This window comes from Rattus rattus, chromosome 14 (genome assembly GCF_011064425.1).
Source record: "Rattus rattus isolate New Zealand chromosome 14, Rrattus_CSIRO_v1, whole genome shotgun sequence".
NCBI classification, from domain to species: Eukaryota; Metazoa; Chordata; class Mammalia; order Rodentia; family Muridae; genus Rattus; species Rattus rattus.
In genome coordinates this window covers 76641930-76661322 of record NC_046167.1, presented here as the reverse complement: position 1 = coordinate 76661322, position 19393 = coordinate 76641930, and the positions used below count along the sequence as shown (strand labels likewise).

The following is a 19393-nucleotide window of genomic DNA, read 5'->3' as shown; positions in this document are numbered from 1 at the left end:
CTGCTAATATCACAGACTGTGTAAATCCCAGAGAATGAGGGTGCCCTGGTGCATGACATGCTACAGTGGGACCTGTGTCTGCTTCTATTGTCTGTAGCCAAGATTTCTTCCAGTTCTACAGTAGAGGTAAGCATATTTCCCTCTAGCGATTCATAAAAATAATTGTGATGTCACATAACATAGCACCTTGAGGTCCTCCTTGTACAAATTTAATGTGTTTAGCTCCATGGAGATTACAAGTGGCATATGCAGCAGCTGTATGTGAAGTTTCCACTTGCATGGTGGTTCTTAACCTGTGGGTCTTGATCCCTTCAGAGGGATCGAATGTCTCACAGGAGTCACATATCAGATATCCTACATATCACATAGTTACATTATGATTCATAACAGTAGCAAAATTATAATTTTGAAATAGTAATTAAAATAACTTTATGATTGAGGGTTACTACAACATGAGGAAAGGGTGGAGGTGTTAGAAGGTTGAGAGCCACTGCTCTAGCAGCAGTATTGATAACAATGGATCCGCCTTTTAAGTCTTATCTGGAGTCTATATTATGTCAATAAACTCATCCAAAATACTTTTTTCATTGTTGATGGCAATAGATCACTGTGAGGTGCTTAGAGCCTTTCACCTCAGTGCCTCAGCTGTCATTCTACCCAGCGCCCTTCAGTGATTTAGCTGCCATTTCCCCCAGAGCAGAGGATGGTCTATGAAGGGGAGCATCCTCCTCTGTACATGCCATCATGTTTGTGGTCAGAGGAAGTTTAACCTAAGTTAAACTTCAGACACTTCTTGATTGATCGTGTGCCTTTTCCCTGGGGCGATGTGCTGGGTAGCTACTGAGCTAGAGGAGAGAGAGTCCCTGGCCTATATTACCCACTGAGGTTGTTGTTCATGACAGAAGACCCAAGAAAAGAATTCTTTTCACGTTCATATTTTTATTTTAGCCCTTCAATCATATCTTTACCTCTGGCTTCTAACCCTGTGCTTGCCAGCTGAGCGCTGTTCTGAAGGTAACCTGTTGAGCTTGTCTTGCTTGTCTTTACCCCCATCCCTCCATTCATCTAGTTTTTCATTTGTCAAAGACAAAGGGAAGTGGGCTCATGAGTTCAGGATCACTACCTGCCTGCCTGGTTTCTCTGCACACAGCTGAGATATTCTTGCACATCTTCCGGGGACCCCAGAATGAGGGGGACTCGCTGGTGAATGCTCTCAGGCTTTACATCCAGTACCGGCTGGGTGCCTGTGGTTGCCATGCCTCCTGCCTGCTCGATGATATAGGCTACAGGATTGCATTCATACAGGAGCCGGAGCTGTGGAACAAGAAAAGGGGACAGGCATATACATTGTTCAAGTGGTCAGACACCCTGAAAGGCATGCCCCTAAATACTGAGAGCAGGGTGAACTGTTGAGCTATCTGTGTGAATCCTGAGTGTGAGCATAGGCATGGCCTGTTACCCACCTCTGGATGCCATGGGCTAGTAACCTCTCAGGAGGCACCACTGACCGGGTGGAGCTGAAGCAATGTAACTGTGCCTATGTGATATGCATGGTTTTTTCATTTGTTTTCTGGCATTTATTTATTTATTATTGGTGTTGTGCTGCTGCTGTCTCAAGGATACAACAAACAAAATGTCTTCAGTCAAGGCTGAAGAGCCAGAGACATTGAAGACACAGCAGGTTCAGACTCTAGAGGAAATGACTAACACATCAGCCAATCACTTAGGATGCCTTCACCAGAGACCCTCACAGTAGTGGGCACCTGACAAAAGACCTAAAACACATGAGCACACTTGGGAGCTAATTTTGTCCCTTATCATCCACAGGAAGGACTCTGTCCTGACAGTTCAGCCAGAGGATCTTTATCTTAGGTACTTCTAGGGTTTGCTCTTTTGTTCCTCCCTTTCTCTGTCTTGAAGTCTTGACAGGGAGGATTTGGACGTTGGGCTGTAAGTCTAACTATAACCAGTTTGTCAATTCAGATCTATTTTAAAAGCTCAACATTAACACATAATGTGACTTTGAGGGTGAGGACCTCAGATACCTTGGTTGTACACAAGTAGCCTTCATCGGAAAAAATTCACAGTGCTTTGAATCATGTGGTCTCTTTCTTCGGCGGGGGAACATTTAAGATCTATCACAGCCATATGAGTCGAGCATAGAAAATAAGGATGTGAGTGTGTGAGTGCGTGCACACACACACACACACACACACACACACACACACACACACACACACTCATGCATACAATCATGTGGTCACAGAGTTATAATGTGGAGACCAGGAATCAAGAGTCTGGATAATAGTCATGATGCAGTGGACACATCTCTACATAGAATTGCCTGTGTCTTCAGGACACATTTATGTGACTACATGTGGACATTTTCAGGTTCATTTACAGTCATTCTAATAAACATGTCTGTGTTCTACCTGCTGGAATTAAGCAGGTGGCAAGTGTGAGTTTATTCAAGAACACTACATTGTCTGCACAATCCCACTTGATCCTCTGCTGTACTTTTCTTTCCTGTGGCCCTCTTTGTGCAGACTTCTCTGTGGTCATGAGGTCAGCAGGTTGGTAAATGTGAGCTAAACACTGACAAAGAGAGGTGCCCAATACACAAACCTGTGTGTGACAGTCTTCATTCAGACTCACGGGCAGTGATAAATTTCTTATCTTTCATTTGAATCTGGCACTCAAAGAGTGAAAATCTCAAAAGTCAGCTTAGATGACAATGCATGGTTTCTGTTGGCATGAGGATCTACCTATGATCTCTGTAGCTGGCCAAAACACAGATACATCTGTGTTGGCAGGACGTTGTCGCCATGATATAAGAATTTGGATCATGAGGCTCCCACTTGATAGTGGCTATTTTCAATATTGTGTCATAAAGTTGTTGCTGGCTTTTCTAGAAGCTACTCTTCTAGAGTCATGGAAAGGGCTCTGAATAGACAGCCTTATTCTGAATTCTTGTGGAGCTCAGGGCACATGCAAACCCTCCAAAACAGTTGCAAAAGTCACGCTTACAAAATATTTGTCTTTGGGAGATGGATTGATTCCCTAGGATCAATGGTCCCAGGTTAACCAGTGCTGATAAAAATCAGACACAGCCTACAAAAGCGAGTGAGAGCCTTCAACTTTAGAGAAAGTAAGAGATGACACCTGACTACAGAGAGAGATGAGCATCTGATTGCAGAGTGATGAGCGTGTAACTACAGAGAGAGATGAGCATGTGACTGCAGAGAGAGAGATGAGCATGTGACTGCAGAGAGATGAGCATGTGACTATAGAAAGATGAGATGAGCATGTGACTATAGAAAGATGAGATGAGCATGTGACTGCAGAGAGAGAGATGAGCACATGACTACAGAGAGATGACCACATGACTACAGAGAGATGAGCAGGTAACTGTAGTAAACAATGGGCATGAAACCAGAGGAGAGGCCTGCAAAACTTGCCAGTCGTAATCGTATCAGCCTTTTCTTCTCCAAAGCTACCACAGTTTCAAAACTCACTGAAAGGAACAGAAATCTTATTTCTCTTGCTCTGCAATCTGAAGGACACGCATGCCCAGAAGCAGCTCAGTAGCCATATAGCATGCCAGGAGCAGAAGAATCTCCGTAGTTCACTATGATGGCAGCCAGTGGACACAGAAAGTTACCTTGCCATTAGGACTCTTCTGGTTGGCTGGGTACATGAAGATTCCTCCATAGACCAGGGTGCGATGCACATCAGCCACCATGGAACCCACGTACCTCGCCCCGTAAGGTGCACTGCCATCCTAAAGGGCAAAAGGGGAAGAGATCAGAACCACCAGGTTCAGCAGCTAGCTTGCACCAGTGTGGGGTTAGAGGACAAACTGGCATGGCCTTTGCATTCCTTGGAGTGGAGAGATGGCTCAATGGTTAAGTGCACTGCATGCTCTTCCAGAGGACCTGAGTTCCATTCCTAGCACCCAGATGGCAGCACACAAGATCTGCAACTCCAGTTCCAGGGGATCTGTTATCCTCCATTGGCACAAATCATGCAGGTGATATACAGACACATGTGTAGACAAAAAATTCATTAACATAAAATAAAATAACTATTTTTAAGGATTATTCAGGGCTGGAGAGATGGCTCAGTGGTTAAGAGCACTGACTGTTCTTCCAGAGGTTCTGAGTTCAAATCCCAGCAACCACATGGTGGCTCATAACCACCTGTAATGGAATCTGATGCCCTCTTCTGGTCTGGTGTGTCTAAAAACAGCTCCAGTACACACACACACACACACACACACACACACACACACACACACTATAATTTAAAACAGAATTATTCAAAAACTTAAGACCCTGTGGGGCAGGGAACATAGCTAAGTTAGGAAAGTGTTTACATCCAGAAGTTCAATCCCCCAAACCCACATACAAAAGTGAGGTATAGAGATACATGCTGGAAATCCTAGTACCATAGAGATAAAGATTAGTAGATTCCTTGGAAATCACTGGCCAGCCAGCTTCACCTCCTTGGCAAGCTCCAGACTGGTGAAAAACAGATAAATAACACCCAAGGAACTGTGACTAAGGTATCTTCTGTCACAACTACCACACACACACACTCTCACCTCTATAAATACACACAGAGAGACAAAGAAAGACTTTGTTGTTGAGCAGGTAGACGCTTTTCTCTCCATTCTTCTCTATACTGTGAGAAAGTGTGGAGGCAGGGAGCAGCTCAGTCCTTCACTGCTTTTTCAGAATATATGCAAGGATCTGACTTGGAGTCCCAGCATCACAAACAATAATGACAACATCGGATGACCCATGGTTAACAGCAAGATCACAATAAGATAGCTTGTAAACGGAATGATATGATCATATCCCATCTTAAAGCAGAGTAACTAGTATTTCAACATCTATAGATTACAGCTTAGCAAACATGACCTGAGAGTGCTTCTGGCTAGAGTTATGAATTCTGAAAATGTGGCTCCTGACAAATTCCTAGAGGGACTGAATCGGGCAGTGTTCATTTTAATATGTCACTCTCAGATGCAAAGAAGATTGATCATTTATGAAGAAGGACAGAGGCCATCAGACTCATGCAGATGAGCGTTGTAAACAGTGACACGAACCCCTTTAAAGAGACAAAGAAGTCACATGCATAGCACACCACAGAGACAGCCTGCCCCCTGCCACTAGCCCAGGTTGTCTTCACTCACCTCAGGGAACTTCTTTTTCTGTACATACTCAGCGGTAGCAGCATCAAAATACTTGGCATAGCCCTCATTGAGGCTAAAAATTTTCCCTTTCTTCTTAATCCGGATATCTTTTTCCACTAGCACGAATTCTCCAAGAGCCTGGAAAGACAAGGGAATTCAGGAAGATGATCCATGCCGGGGAACAGAAGCCAGTCGCACATAGTACAACAGGAAGCTATTAAAAGACCGCAGCCTGCTAGAAGGACCTGGGGCTTCCCTGCAGTCGTCTGGAACACCATGTGGTTTCTTTATATTCTCCCAAGTCATAAGAAGAACAAGGTGATAGGCCATCTTTGCAGAGGCCCAAGCAGTAATAGAATAAAGAATAAAACAAATCAAGGGAAAGAGGCCACGATCTTCTTCCTTTCCTCCATGTTTTCAATGCCGTTTCTAAGCAACCTAGTAAACCGAGTCCCCAGAGTCTCTTCCCCAGTTTAATGACGCCAGGGAGCCAACAGTGAGAGAAAGAAGCTACATAGATAAAAGAGCCACACAGTTTTACTATCAGTTCACAGTTTAATTATTTTATGTTAATGGTTCTGTCTTGAAATCCATTACTATTTCCTGGTTTCCTGGACACTTCTACCTGGAAAAAAAAAAAGAAGAAGGAATGCCTCCAATCCATTACTGGGTTCACCCCACAAAAGGGGGATAAGTGGCAAAACAAGAAGAACCCTCATAATTATTAATTATTAACCTGTGCCCAATGCCCCGAAGTCCCTGCAGAACATCCCTCAAACAACTGTCTACCTAGTTCTGGTTATTGACTCCCTAAGGTCTGGTAAGGCAGGCATTGCCTTAAACATCACCGTCTCCAGGACCTGGAGACCAGACCTGTATTAATGCTGGTGACAGCCTGAAGAACGTGAAGGACTGAGGTAAGGGTTCACAGCCGATGGCCAGGCTAGAAGCTGCCTAAGGAGTATGAGCTTTACTTCCCAAATACGTAGACAACCATGTCTGAAATGGACAGAGACTAGGAAAGTCAGCAACAGCAGAGCATGTACCCATTCCTCTCCCTTGCCAAAGAGCAGTGAAACTGCTTCCTTCTCAGTGAGTCTGTCTGTGTCCTCAATGTTCCTGCCTGCAAGATGCTAGATAAGATACCCAGTCCCTAGTTTCAGCCACATCTAGACAGCATCTCAACCAGAACTGATCTATTCCTCCTCAAATACTCCTAAGAATCACCAAGTGCTATAACAAACCCACCCAGCTCCCTTTCATAACACTCTCCCCTTGCAAAGAAATCCAACTTCTTTTTACTGTGAGTAATGTGTGCTCCTGGTAGTCTTTGGTTCCTGACATCAGCCAGTCACTGTGGGCATCTTTATTTTGGGAGAGCCTGATGTTTAGTTCAACTCCTTTATTTGTGTGTGTGTGTGTGTGTGTGTGTGTGTGTGTGTGTGTGCACTCATGTATGTGTAGGGGTGTTTGTGTGTATGCATACCTGTGTGTTCATGTGTATGCATACCTGTTTGTTCATGTGTATGTATACCTGTGTGTTCATGTGCATGTATACCTGTGTGTTCATCTGTATGTATGTTCACAAGTTTGTGTGTATGTGTGTTTGCACACCTGTGTATTCAAGTGTATGTGTGTTGTTTTTTTTTTTTTCTTTTTTCTTTTTTTCGGAGCTGGGGATCGAACCCAGGGCCTTACGCTTGCTAGGCAAGCGCTCTACCACTGAGCTAAATCCCCAACCCGTATGTGTGTTTTTATGTACCCACCTGTGTGTTCCTGTGTGTGTACACACCTGTGTGTATGTGTGTATGTGTGCATAACTATATGAGCACTTCTGGGCATGTGTGTGCACCTGGGTGTTTGTGTATATGTATTTATATGTGAACCTGTGTATAGGAGTGTTCATATATGTGCATATCTGTGTGTTTGTGTATGGGTATATTCATGTATGTGCACAGCTGAGTGTGTTTGCAAGTGTGTTCATGTATATGCAACCTTGTGTATGTATGGACACACATGTGCCACAAAACGTGGAAGTCAGAGGGCAACCTGAGGTGTCAGTCCTTGCCTACCATGTTGCTGGAGATGAATTCTCTCCTGCTCACTGCTGTGTCTGCCAGGCTAATTGGCTTCATGAGCTTCCAGAGATTCCGTGTCCACCTCACAATCATAGAGATGTTATATGGGGATCACAGATGCCTGTGCCTCTGCATCTATATTTTATAGGGGAGCTAGGGACCGGAACTCAAGTTTTCATGTTTGCAAAGCAAGTACTTTACTGAGCCATCTATCCAGCCCCTTGTTTCTTTAAGAGATAACTTAAGATACTTTAAGAGATCCCTAACTTTATATAAAGAAGTATTCTTCTGCCAAGTGTGCTGGTGCTAGCTGGACTGAGGAATCCCAGTGCTCAGAAGACTTAGACAGGAGGACCATGATTTTGAGTGCAGGCTGGGCTATATAGTGAAAACCCATCTCAAAATAAATGTGTTATCTTTAAATGCCAGTCTAGGAAGTCTCTGATTTTAGCCTCTTTAGCCCAAGGTCATGGATGTGACATATCCCAAGAGTTGGAATATTTCTTCCTAGCCCTTGAAACTGAGCAAGAAACACATAGCCAGTGTCTCTTGCTCAGGACTTGGCCAGACAAAATTCAAGTCCACTCCTAACCTTCCTGCTTCAAGTTCCTCTAGCCCTATTCATGTCTGGCTTGGGTCCTCAGCTCTCCCAACAATACATCACCACCTTTTGCTTGACTGAGGCTAAGTCACTTCTCTGTTGCTCATCAGTACATGGCTTAGCACTTGCATAGCAATCTAAACAAGAATATCCACCAGCCAGGCTGTACACAAGGCCATGTCCTGCTTCAGTCTGGCCCATGGAAAGCTTTTGTCTATCCAAGCTGAGCTGGAAACAGGAACCCTCAGGCCTTGGAATGTTATTCCTTGTAGTAGGAATTAGCTACAGAAATTATGCTCCTGCATTCTGACTGTTCGGTCACCAATGGTGACTAATGGCCACATGACCTGCCACACACTTCAACAAGAGCACCTGGTTATTAGGCAATAGGCCCTTTCAACTTAGACATACTATCTCCCACTTACAAATAAAGTCCCCGAGGCTGGAGTTTGTTTCCTCAGTTGAGAGTTTGTTAACATACGTGAATCCCTCTGCCTGAACAAAAGATACACAATCCAACAAAATCAGGTTATCAGCTTTTGAATCCTTGCATCTGGCAAAATCTGGCCAACCCACCAGAGAGCACTCTTCCGCAAACTTTGCCACAGAACCTGTTGGTCACTCTGGAGAAAATTCCCATCTATGATAACTGCCAAAGCTCCTTCATTTTGAGGGCCCCAGCCCAAAGAGTTCAAAAGCTTCATATACTTCTCATTGAACAAATTTATTTTCAGCAGCGTGGCGGTGTGGCTCAAAGAAAGATCTGGGAAGATTGTGTTATGGTCTATATCTCTTTCAGATACAGAGGCAAGGTCTCATGCTGACCTAACGCTGACCTCTGTTCAGGCTGTCATGACTGCAAGAGCAGAAGACTGCCTCTGCATCCCAGAGTTGGCTCTGTGTGCCTTTTGGCCTCCAGAACTTCTTCAGAATATGATCGAAGGTATCTGGCTTATAGTCAAGAGGTGGGGGGGTGGTAGGGATTTAGAATCCAGCCAGTAACTAACATGACCTGAACAGGATCCTTTCTGTCAATCACTCACTGTGCCTTGCCTGCCTTTTCAGAAGACTGGAACAAACAAGAATGATGGAGAGTCCCTCGTAGGCCCGCTTAGACATGAGTGTGTGGAAATGGCTTAGAACAGGTGCCTCCTGTCTAACTTGTAGAGGAATTTTCAAAAGGATTTTGCCCAAAGGTCATGTTTGTGAACCACAGAATTTCTCAGGACTTTTCTTCTCCTTCAGAAATAAGGAGAAGCCAGGACATTAGCAAAGTGGTGCAATGGGTGGGCTGGGTTCTGCAGGGTCAATAATGTGAAACTTTTATGTCTAAAACGTCACTGGGTGAGCCATACAGTTGCCTTGTCAGTTGACTCTGGGATTTTCATCTGAGAGCCTTTATCACTGCCGTCTAGAGTGGCACTTCAGAGTACTGAAGGTGTTCAATAAATATTTGCAAACCTGAATTAAAGTGAAATGCAGAGCTCCCCACTAAAGCGAATTCTCTGAAGCAGTCTTTGGTCATAATTTAGGATTTTCATAAAAACTCAGTCTCTTCAACAAAGCAACTGATAGATGGAGTTCCTGTCATTTAAAGGAGAAATTCTGTAATTTGGAAAATACTTTTTTTTTCTCTCTGTTTTAATCTGCCCACCTCATAAAAGCTTATCCTTCCTTTTAAAAATGGCTGCCTTTATTCAGCTCTTACTTCCTTTGGTCAGGACTATGCTGACACAGTTCCCATCTGTCCAGTTACCATGCCCCTTCCTTTCCTACTGCTGGATACTCTGTCATCATGAACAGTGTGGAGAATAACACGGTATTGGAAGGAACCATTTTCCACCCACTCTCCCTATTGTGGAATTTCTGCACACGTGTGGAAATTCTCCAGGACCTTGCAGTCCACAAGGGAAACCACTAGTCATGTGGGCCCCTCTTTAACTAATATTGTGAGTAATGTAAAAACTCCTTTCATGTGCACAGGCCATACTTCAAGTGTTCAGTCATGACAGAACTGGGCTGGGAGGCCAGAGTATAGAACCTATCATCTTATAGAGGCTAAGGAAAGATACTGCTCTAAGAATTGATGGTCTCATCTGGACATTGGTCTGGGAATGTTACCTCTCGATGCTCTGTAAACATGTAAACAGGGTGAATGGTTCTGTAGAAAAGAAACTCTATTCCAGAAGCTATACAAAAGAAGGCTGAATGTTTTCACCAAAAAGAAATTATAAACGTCTGAAGAGATATATTTAACACAATTTATACATCCAGGACATTACATGGGACCCACTGGATACAAACAATTTTCTGTTTTTATGTTTCTGTTAAAATAATTTACTTATACAAAACATTGCATGAGGTCCTTCAGATTGTTCGTGATAACGTTCTCTAACTCCAAAAACAGGTACTCAGAATGAATGGGAAATTATCCTATGGAACTGGAATTCAAACACAGGTGCCCACGGAACCCTCAAGAACAAACAACACTATATTCAGTGCCTACCGGGTCCAGCATGAAGAGGTCCACTCCTTGCCCTGTGGAAAGAGCCACCAGGGTTGCACTACCATACAGTGCATAACCTGCAGCCACGATATTGCGTCCAGGCTGCAAGGCATCCTTCTCGGAAGGCTCATCCTCTGTGGTCTGTGGAAGATAAGAAGAAATGCACTCGGTGCGTTATTATTATTCCTGTAGAGCCCTTTCTTCACCAGGAGTTGCCCCTCAGAGCTCCTAAATGGAGTGGGAAATTTTTCAAAAAGCTTGTAGCCCTTCCCTGTTTCACCTGCTGCAATTGCTTTTCACAGGTCTCAGCCAGTCAGCACTATCAACCCTAGTTCTCAAAAGGAAAGATGAGCTATACTCTTTAATCTCCACCTACTTGGCTGCTGTTCTGAATTGAGTATGAGGCGTCCTTAGCTTCAAAGGCTCGTGTGTAAGGTAGAGGCGTGGTCCTCAGCTCATGGAACTGTTTGGGGACATTCTGGAAACTTTACAGTATTGGACAGCACATCATTTTAGTGCGTTTGCAGCCTACCTTTCATTAAAGACATCAGAAGAGAGGCATAGAGACCACTGCGTTATGTCTTTGATGGCTGTCTCTTTCCACTCTCTATGTCTCTCTCTGGTTCCTGTCCTCCATCATATGAAGACTCTCCTCCAGCATACATTCCCAGCATAATGTCTGTCTAAGTGCATGGGGCCAAGCAACCATAGACTAAATTCTCTCAAATCTGCAGCCAAGGCAAGGCCTTCCTTCCTGTAAAGTATTCTATCAGGTTACTTTTATTATAGCAAAAAGATAACACAGCCACCTCATGTTTAAACTATATATTCTGAAAAGTTCTTCATGTTGGTGGTTATGGGATGCTGCACAGTGGACAAAATGGGATAACTTGGGAACAATTCTGATCTGCAGAGTGCATCCAAAGGAAGTGAGTTACCAGCTCGTGAACAGCTCAGACTGAGAGCCAGAACCAAGGCTGCTCTCGTGTCTCTATGGGAATATCTGTCCTTGAGTCCTGTCAGGAGCACTATAAGATGTTCAAGTCACCCCTTCCCATGTAATTGCCACAAGCCAGCCACGTCCCTAACTCGCTACAATGATCTCTACTCAGCAGACCTACAAGGTAGACAGCATTATTATCTCCGTGTTACATATGAAGAGTTTGGAGCTTCAGTAATTGAAAAACTCCCACATCATGCAGAGCTGAAATATTTTGGTTGATAGAAACTTAGAAGCTATGAGTATTTCTTCCTCAGCATTTTCCCCACTATTTTGTATTTACAGCAGTGTGTGTGTGTGTGTGTGTGTGTGTGTGTGTGTGTGTGTGTGTGTGTGTGTGTGTAAAGGCCAGAGGACATCTGAGGTTTTTCCTCATGGACCCTATCCATCTCCTATGAGACAACATCTCTCATTGGCTTGTAGCTCACCAATTAGGCTACACTGTACACTGATTAGCCAGCAAACCCTAAGCATCTTCCTGTCTCCAATGCACCAACTCTAGGATTTCAAGTGCATTCCACCATACCTGACATTTTTATGAGGGTCCACACAGTCAGGCCTTCATGCTTGTAACTAATACCCTTTGCTTACTGACTATAGCCCAAACCCCAGCGTCAACATTCTGACTTTATGATTTGCTATTCCAGATTCCTGGTAGTAGAATCAAACATGTCTTTGATGTCTAGCCACCTTCGTTAGTGTATTTAAAGTCTGCCTTTTCTTTAGAAATATAATCGGAGGAGATCCATGGCTATTTAGACTGGCCATCCGAGTCTGTGCTTTATTTTAAAATGATGGCTATATGCCATGAATAATAATATTCCTTTTTTTTCCCAACGTAGTTGGTCTTCAGATGTTAAAGTATGCAAGAATAGAGCTGGGGAACCCACTTAAGTGTTATTCCGCCATTACTGACTCAGTGATCTACATTGAGTTAATTCTTCTTTATGCTTCTACTGTTCCTCAGCCAATAAGCAGTATTACCCTATGGTCTATACTTTATTTTCTATCTCCAGGGTCCTGCCTTGAGTTCCTACCTTAACTTCCCTCAGTGATGGGCTGTAAAGTGTAAGGTGAAATGATCCCTTTCCTTCTAAGCTGCTTTTGGATTGTGTTTTGTCACAGCAATAGAAAAGCACCAGAAGTAGGATGCAGAGAAGATTCACATCCAAGAAACCTATACAGAAAACCACCTGAGTATACAAGTGGGTGCCTCTCCTCAAACTGTACTGCCTGCTTTCTTTCTTCTTAGAAACAAAGCCCCTTTGCCTCTTCTTCTCAGTATCACTTACTCTTGAAACACAATCCTATTCTTTTTTTAAAAAATATTTATTTATTTTATGAATATGAGTACACTGCAGATGTCTGCAGACACACCAGAAGAAGGCATCAGATTTCATTACAGATGGTTGTGAGCCACCATGTGGTTGTTGGGAATTGAACTCAGGACCTCTGGAAGAGCAGTCAGTGCTCTTAACCTCTAAGCCATATCTCCAGCCCACTCAATCCTATTCTTGTCCCATGTGATTGACTCCTGCTCCCTTGGGAGTTTGTGGTCTAGAAAGGACACAAGCAAGACATGTGTACATGCAAGACTTGAGTACAGGTTAGCGTTGTCTGGATTGTGAAATCTGGTGTGGAATTTATGATCATGCCGGATGGTTGCTGGGCAACCCTTGTGATATCCTCTGTTGTTAACTTTGTGGGGTCAACAGAAAAGCCCCAAATTTACAGTAGCCCCCAAATCTGCATGTTGCATTACTGAACAAAACCAACTTTGCCTGGGGTTACAGATTTAAAAAGAAGAGATGACCCTGGGATGTTCTGATAATATTAGTTCAGTCTAATCAAATGAAAGCTTGAACTCACTTGGCTCTCAAGGGCACCTCAAGGAGACTGAAACACTGTAAGGAGGGGCTATCTTAGAGATTCTGAGAGAAAGCCACGGGACATTTGTGAGCTTTGAAACTGAAGAAGTCACAGACCAAGTACAACAAGCAGCTTCCAGAAGCTAAAAAGGGCTCCTAGCAAAGAGAGAAATACTTCCAGTGTACTACAAAATGAAACTGAACTCCACCATCAACCTAAACTCATATTAACCTAAACTCACCTGGAAGCAAATTCCCACTCCTCCCTTCAGCTTCTAGATACTCAAGAGATCAGATTAGCTGGATTATCTAACCAGACAAAGTTGGCAATTCTCCTCTGATTTAGTGTACAGACAATCAATAGGTATTCCAAGCCTTCTCTGATTAAGTGAACAGATAATCAACAGGCGTTTTAAACCCCCAAGAGGCTTAAATTACACAGCAGCAACAGAAAACTGACAGTAAGCATTGAGTCTCACTAGGAAGCAGAGGACGAGTGTGCTTAGAGCCTAGTGAAAGTGGAGTATATCTACTATTGGTCATGGTGGCACCAGCATCAAGGGTCATAAGGCAAGAATATTGTAAATTCGGGGCCAGCTAGAGTGACCTAGCAATATACTGCTTAAAATAAATAAATAATTAGACAAACAAACAAATAAATAAAATCCTCTAATATCTGAAACTGTTTAAGTACTAATATGTGCTCATGCAGGTCAAGTTTTATACCCGGCCCTGGGTTGCAGGCTAGAGTACTCTAAAACATAAATTGTATAAGTTACGTGTAGGTGAAGGGCACAAGGTCTGTGAGTAACACAAGTGAGATTTGTGCTCCTCTCCAAGACGACTTGTTACGCATTTGCAAAAATTTCAAAATCTGAAATCCCAACAGTTCTGCTCCTTAGCATTTGGGTGAAGGGTGTTCAGTTCCATCCATCCAATCAGAACGAGGTCCCAGTGGGAGCCCTGCCATTTTGCTTTCCTAGGGGAATGCCAGGAAAAAGGTAGGTGGAGATTCCCAGTGAGGAGCACAAGGTAGGGGGAAGGGAGTGGTGTTTCTGGAGTTTCCTCAAGTTCTTTGTCCTGTGAGTGGAGGAAAAGATAAGCCTCCAGGCTCTGTTTTCAGACTAGGAAGTAAATCGTAGGGTGCCAGCCTGTCTACTCACCTTTCTGTAGATAGCAAATATAGTTCCAATGGAGGCCAGGCAGTCAATGTTTGAAGATCCATCCAGTGGGTCAAAGCAAACCACATATTTCCCCTAAATCACAGAGAGAAAAGCACCCAGTCAGCACACCTACCTACTGGCACAATTGTTTTATATTAGAGCTGCATGTGACTGATGTCTGTCCCAACAAGAGATTTAGACCCATGGGCCTTCCACTCTGCAATGCCAAAAGCCATTGCTTATGGACATAGCTCAACAGGTATCTGTTGTGTGTCTTGTGTATGCCGAAAAATACAGTAGCAATCACTTGCCTCAAGGCTCAGGTGGTGGGACTCAGAAACACAATCCACAGGCAAACGCTGTGTACATGACCTAAGCAGGTGAGTGTATAGAAAGCAGGCAAGGCTAACTCTAATGATAGACCTGACTGGGATTAAGAAAATCAGGCACTGCTAAGGCTGGACCTCCCAGTGTAGGGGAATGTCAGGGTGGGGAGGTGGGAAAGGGTGGGTGGTTGGGTGGGGGAACGCACTCATAGAAGAAGGGGAGGAGGAATGGGGTGGGAGGTTATGGACAAGAAACAGGGAAAAGGGGATAACTTTTGAAATGTAAATGTAAAAAATCCAATAAAAGAAAGAAAGAAAAGCAGGAGCACAGAGAATTGGGTAGAAGAATGCTAGACAAGAAGATACTTGAGTCTCCTGGCCTAGAAGGTGGCCTAGAATACATTCAAGAACTAGTATGCAGGGCTGGAGAGATGGCTCAGCCGTTAAAGGCTAGGCTCACAACCAAATATATGAGAACTAGTATGCAGTCAGTGAAGGTGGAGAAGGGTGAGAACCACTCTAGTTGAAGTTTAAAGCCAACCATAACAGATGTGATGTGGTTTGTGTCAGACAGGTGTAAAGGGCTTTTAATAAACTTGATTTCTCTATATATTTTCAGTCCTGCGAATTACAAAGAAACAGCCCCATCCCCAATTCCCAATGAGTAGGACAAGGGACCAGGAGCTCAGCTCACAGCACAGCGCTTGCTTTTCCATTCTTTCTTGCTGTGTTAAAACACTCTGGTCAAAATCATCTTTGTGGGGAAAGAGTTTATTTTAATTTACACCTCCAAGGTCACAAGTCATTAATGAGGAAATCCCAGGTAGGAAACCAAGATGGGAACTGAAGCAGAGACTCGGAGGAGTGCTGTTTACTGGCTTGCAGTCCTCACGGCTTGCTCAGCCTGCTGTCCTATACAACTCAGGACCACCTTCCCAGAGATGGTACATCCCACTGTCGGCTGGGCCCTCTCACGTCAATCATAAATTAAGAAAATGCAATGAACCTGCTCCCAGGCTAATCTGATAGAGGTCGTTCCTCAAGTGTGACTCTTCCCAGGTGACTCCAGTTTGGGTCAAGTTGACAAAAACTAACCGGAACAATATTGTGACTGAAGGTTGGCTGAATTTTTGGCCACCAGCAAACTTCGGTCTTTAATAAGTCATTGTGAATCTGCTGGATGTAAACCCTCTCCGTGGGCTAGCAAACTCTGCCAAGGGCACAGGATTATCATGAAGTGTTCCCTGGATTAGTCTTTTTACCAGGCTAATCCACCTGGGAAGAACCACCCCATCCAAGGAGTTGCAGCCCTCTTCAGGACATGTGTAGTGAAGGCCATAGATAAGAAATCATGGGGGCAGGAGGGGACGCTGAATCAGAGACTGCATTCTACAGCTCTTGTCCAAAAGAAGACTTTCCCCCAAATAAACCTTCCTTATCTCTGGACTCTACAAGTCCAAGTTCATCCAAATGATGCCAAGGCCTGTTTAGTGATGCGCTAGATGACACATACCCCAAAGGACACGAGACCACGTAAGATTTCCAACGAAAGAAGTGAGATGCCTTCTTTCCAGAAAACAAATGTCCCAAAAAAGAAAACAAACCCAAAAAAAAAAAAAAAAAAAAAAAAAGCCCGTTCTCTCAGCCCAGTAGCACCATCTACTGCTCATCAGAGGTAATGCAGCCTGCCTTAGACTCACCCTCCTCTCCTTGGCTGTGATCACAGCCTCTTTATTCTCTTCTGAGACAAGCACACAGGTGCTGTAGGAGGACTGGAGCATGTTGATCACCAGGGAATTGGACAGCACATCCAGTTTCTTCACCTCATCCCCTGTCACATTCACGCTTCCCGCAATCCCATACCTAAGAAGACAGGTACATAAGTCACCAAAGGAGTCTTAACAGCAGCAAAGAATGTGCAGAGCCCAAACCAACAGTACACTTACCCTTCTCTCCCATCTCCAAATTATAAATATATAGGGGGTGCACTATGGCTCGAAGCACTGATACTCAACATTACTTCCTTTACACCTGGGGGACACTGTCGTATCTCCTTGGTCTTTCAAGGAGGTTGACCGGATTCGGCCTCACTAATATGCAGACTCCTGCTTGGCACTGGCAGCTAGAGGGAATGGGGGAGCCCCTAAAATCAGACATCAGTTAAATAAAGCACTTAATTCTCTAAGTCCCTGTTAGCCCTCAGTCGGATGCTGAACCACGAGAAGCAGATTGTGGCTGATACACAAAGGGCTTTGCCAAGACAGTTGCTGTGGAGCCGAGAGGCCTGTATGGGGGAGGGGTAAAAGTGTGGGCAAAAGTCCTGAGGGAACCACCCTAATTATAGCGGAGCTGGAACACAGGAGCAGCAAAGATGCTGTCTAATGTTACTCAGGGATGATCGTCACACACGCAGGCACCTCACATTCTGGAAGCATGTTCTTAAAGGCATCGAACGCTTGGCGGTTCTTGCCAAATGAGGTAATCGCACAGTTAAGGAAAAGCACAGGCAGGGGAAAGAGCCCATCATCTTTAACTTGGACCCTGCTACCTGTCCCTAAACACTCACATAGTAAGCTCTGTTGATGGTTTTATTATTGCAATTATCAAATCAACGCTGTCAGAGTTCGGGAATTAAGGCACCACACGGTTGAGAATAAACGTTTTTTTAAGTAGGTGGATGGACCCTGTTGGCTCATCTTCGGGGGTTCTCCCCACCCTACCCCCCAAATCATGTATGCCCCTTCAACTTAAAAGAGGCCCTTCACTGGAAATACCACAATCCAAATGGAAGCCCAAAGGAGGTGATTTCATTGTGCCTTAAAACTGGACTCCCGGCTGTGGCCACCGGCAACTCCGGCATGAATGTGGCCCCATTCTGCAAAAAGGAACCAGGCAAAGGTGCTCTGCTCTGCCTGCCCCAGCCCAGATTCCCAAGCACAAACATGAAGAAAACTGAACCAGGTTCTCTTCATGACAGCCGGGTCATGGCAACCGAACACACTTGTACGGAAGAAAAAGGGCATCAAAACCCATTTTAAAGTCCCTGTACAAATCTATCTGTGCAAATATAAGTAATGAGAATTCAATACAGGTTTTGAGGCAACAAGCTACAGTGTTACCATTATAATCTGTAGTAACCGGTAGTCAGACTTTTCTCTACATTGCTAAGCAGTTGCCGTTTCCAGGCAAAACATGCCAAAGGCTGCTTTATCAAAGCAGGCATAAAGAATTTAAATGCAGTAACCTTAGGACACAAAAAGCAAATTAACTTTGGAACCAGTTTCTACCGCAAGCACCTGTCTGTGGCTTCCACATCCTGGTTTGGGTTGCCCGCGCATGCTCTCCAGGACTTACAGGTTGGCCAGGCCGGCCTTTCGCACAGCGGAAGAGATGGCTTTGATGGCAGTCAGCATCGAGTTGAGCAGCTGGGTGAGTTCTCCGGTCCCTTTGGCCTGTCGCCCCTTTTCCATAACGTAACGGGTCAGGGTCAGCATGTCTGTCTCAAAGGGGCTTCTGTCCGTCATTGTGGCAAGTGAGACTTCAAAGCCTCCCTTTCCTCCTCGTAGGAATCCTTGCTCTCTCAAGGCAGCAGCCTTACAGCCTACACGTTGAAGACACACCTACACTTTGAAGACACACCTACACTTGATTGTGCCAAGGTTCAAGGGAAAAGAGCCACGTGACTCAGATAGCTGGACAAGCCCTCAAGGAAACGTCCCTGGACTCTGGGCATTAAGGAGGCTATAATTAGAGCAGCGCTACAGAGAAGGGCTGGCCTCAATCTCTATTCTGGGTTTTGCTGGTTTTTGTTTTTTGGGTTTGTTTTGTTTTGTTCTGTTTTGTTTTTCTTTTAAGATCCTAAAAAGCCAGCATCAGTCACAGTGAGAGAAGGCTAGCTAATAAAAATGACCCACAAAATCCTCTTATCGGAAGCAAGAGGGTTTTCTGCAAATAGCTGCTGCTGGGCCTCCTTCTGCATGGTTGTGACTCTCAGATGGCAATATTGGCAGACACTTTATCTGGGGCATAGGTCACGTAACGAACTAATGGCAATGCTAGGATAACTGTAACAAGAGTTCTTTCATGTTTATTTCTATTAAGCATGTTTAACTAGAGGGATGAGGGAAATAAATATTGCATTCCTAGCAAACTGTATACTCCCAGGGTTGGTTTGTCAGTTTCTCTGGATTTTTATTTTTATTTTAAAAATTCTTTATCTGAAAAGAAACGGCCTCAGCTGGCTGCTCTCACTGGCTGCTCTTGCAGAGGACCTGGGTTTGGTTCCTAGCACCAGCTTTTACTCTAGTCCTAGGAGATCCAACACCCTATTCTGACCTCCAAGACAGTGAGCATGTAAGTGGTGCACATGCATACATGTAGGAGAGCTCTCAGACACACGAAATAGTCTAATAAAAATGTTTAAAAAAACACTTTTTAAAAAGTGTCCTAGGGGCTGGAGCGATGGCTCAGTGGTTAAGAGCACTGACTGCTCTTCCAGAGGTCCTGAGTTCAAATCCCAGCAACCACATGGTGGCTCACAACCATCTGTAATGGGAGCTGATGCCCTCTTCTGCTTTGTCTGAAGACAGCTATAGTGTACTTATATATAATAAATAATTTTTTTAAAAAAAAGTGTCCTAGAATTAACTGCTTT

General features: G+C 44.2%; 1 protein-coding gene across 1 annotated transcript; it reads right to left on the bottom strand.

Annotated features, from left to right (window-relative positions):
* Positions 1-919: 919 nt before the first annotated feature.
* Positions 920-18359, bottom strand: Fbp2 (fructose-bisphosphatase 2). The gene is made up of 7 exons (XM_032885034.1): positions 18094-18359; positions 16440-16602; positions 14414-14506; positions 10383-10523; positions 5198-5335; positions 3662-3781; positions 920-1314 (listed from the first exon to the last, which is right to left on the bottom strand). The coding sequence occupies exons 1-7, from the start codon at positions 18261-18263 to the stop codon at positions 1120-1122; spliced, it is 1020 nt and encodes a 339-aa protein (XP_032740925.1). The 5' UTR covers positions 18264-18359; the 3' UTR covers positions 920-1119.
* Between the last annotated feature and the right edge of the window lie 1034 nt (positions 18360-19393).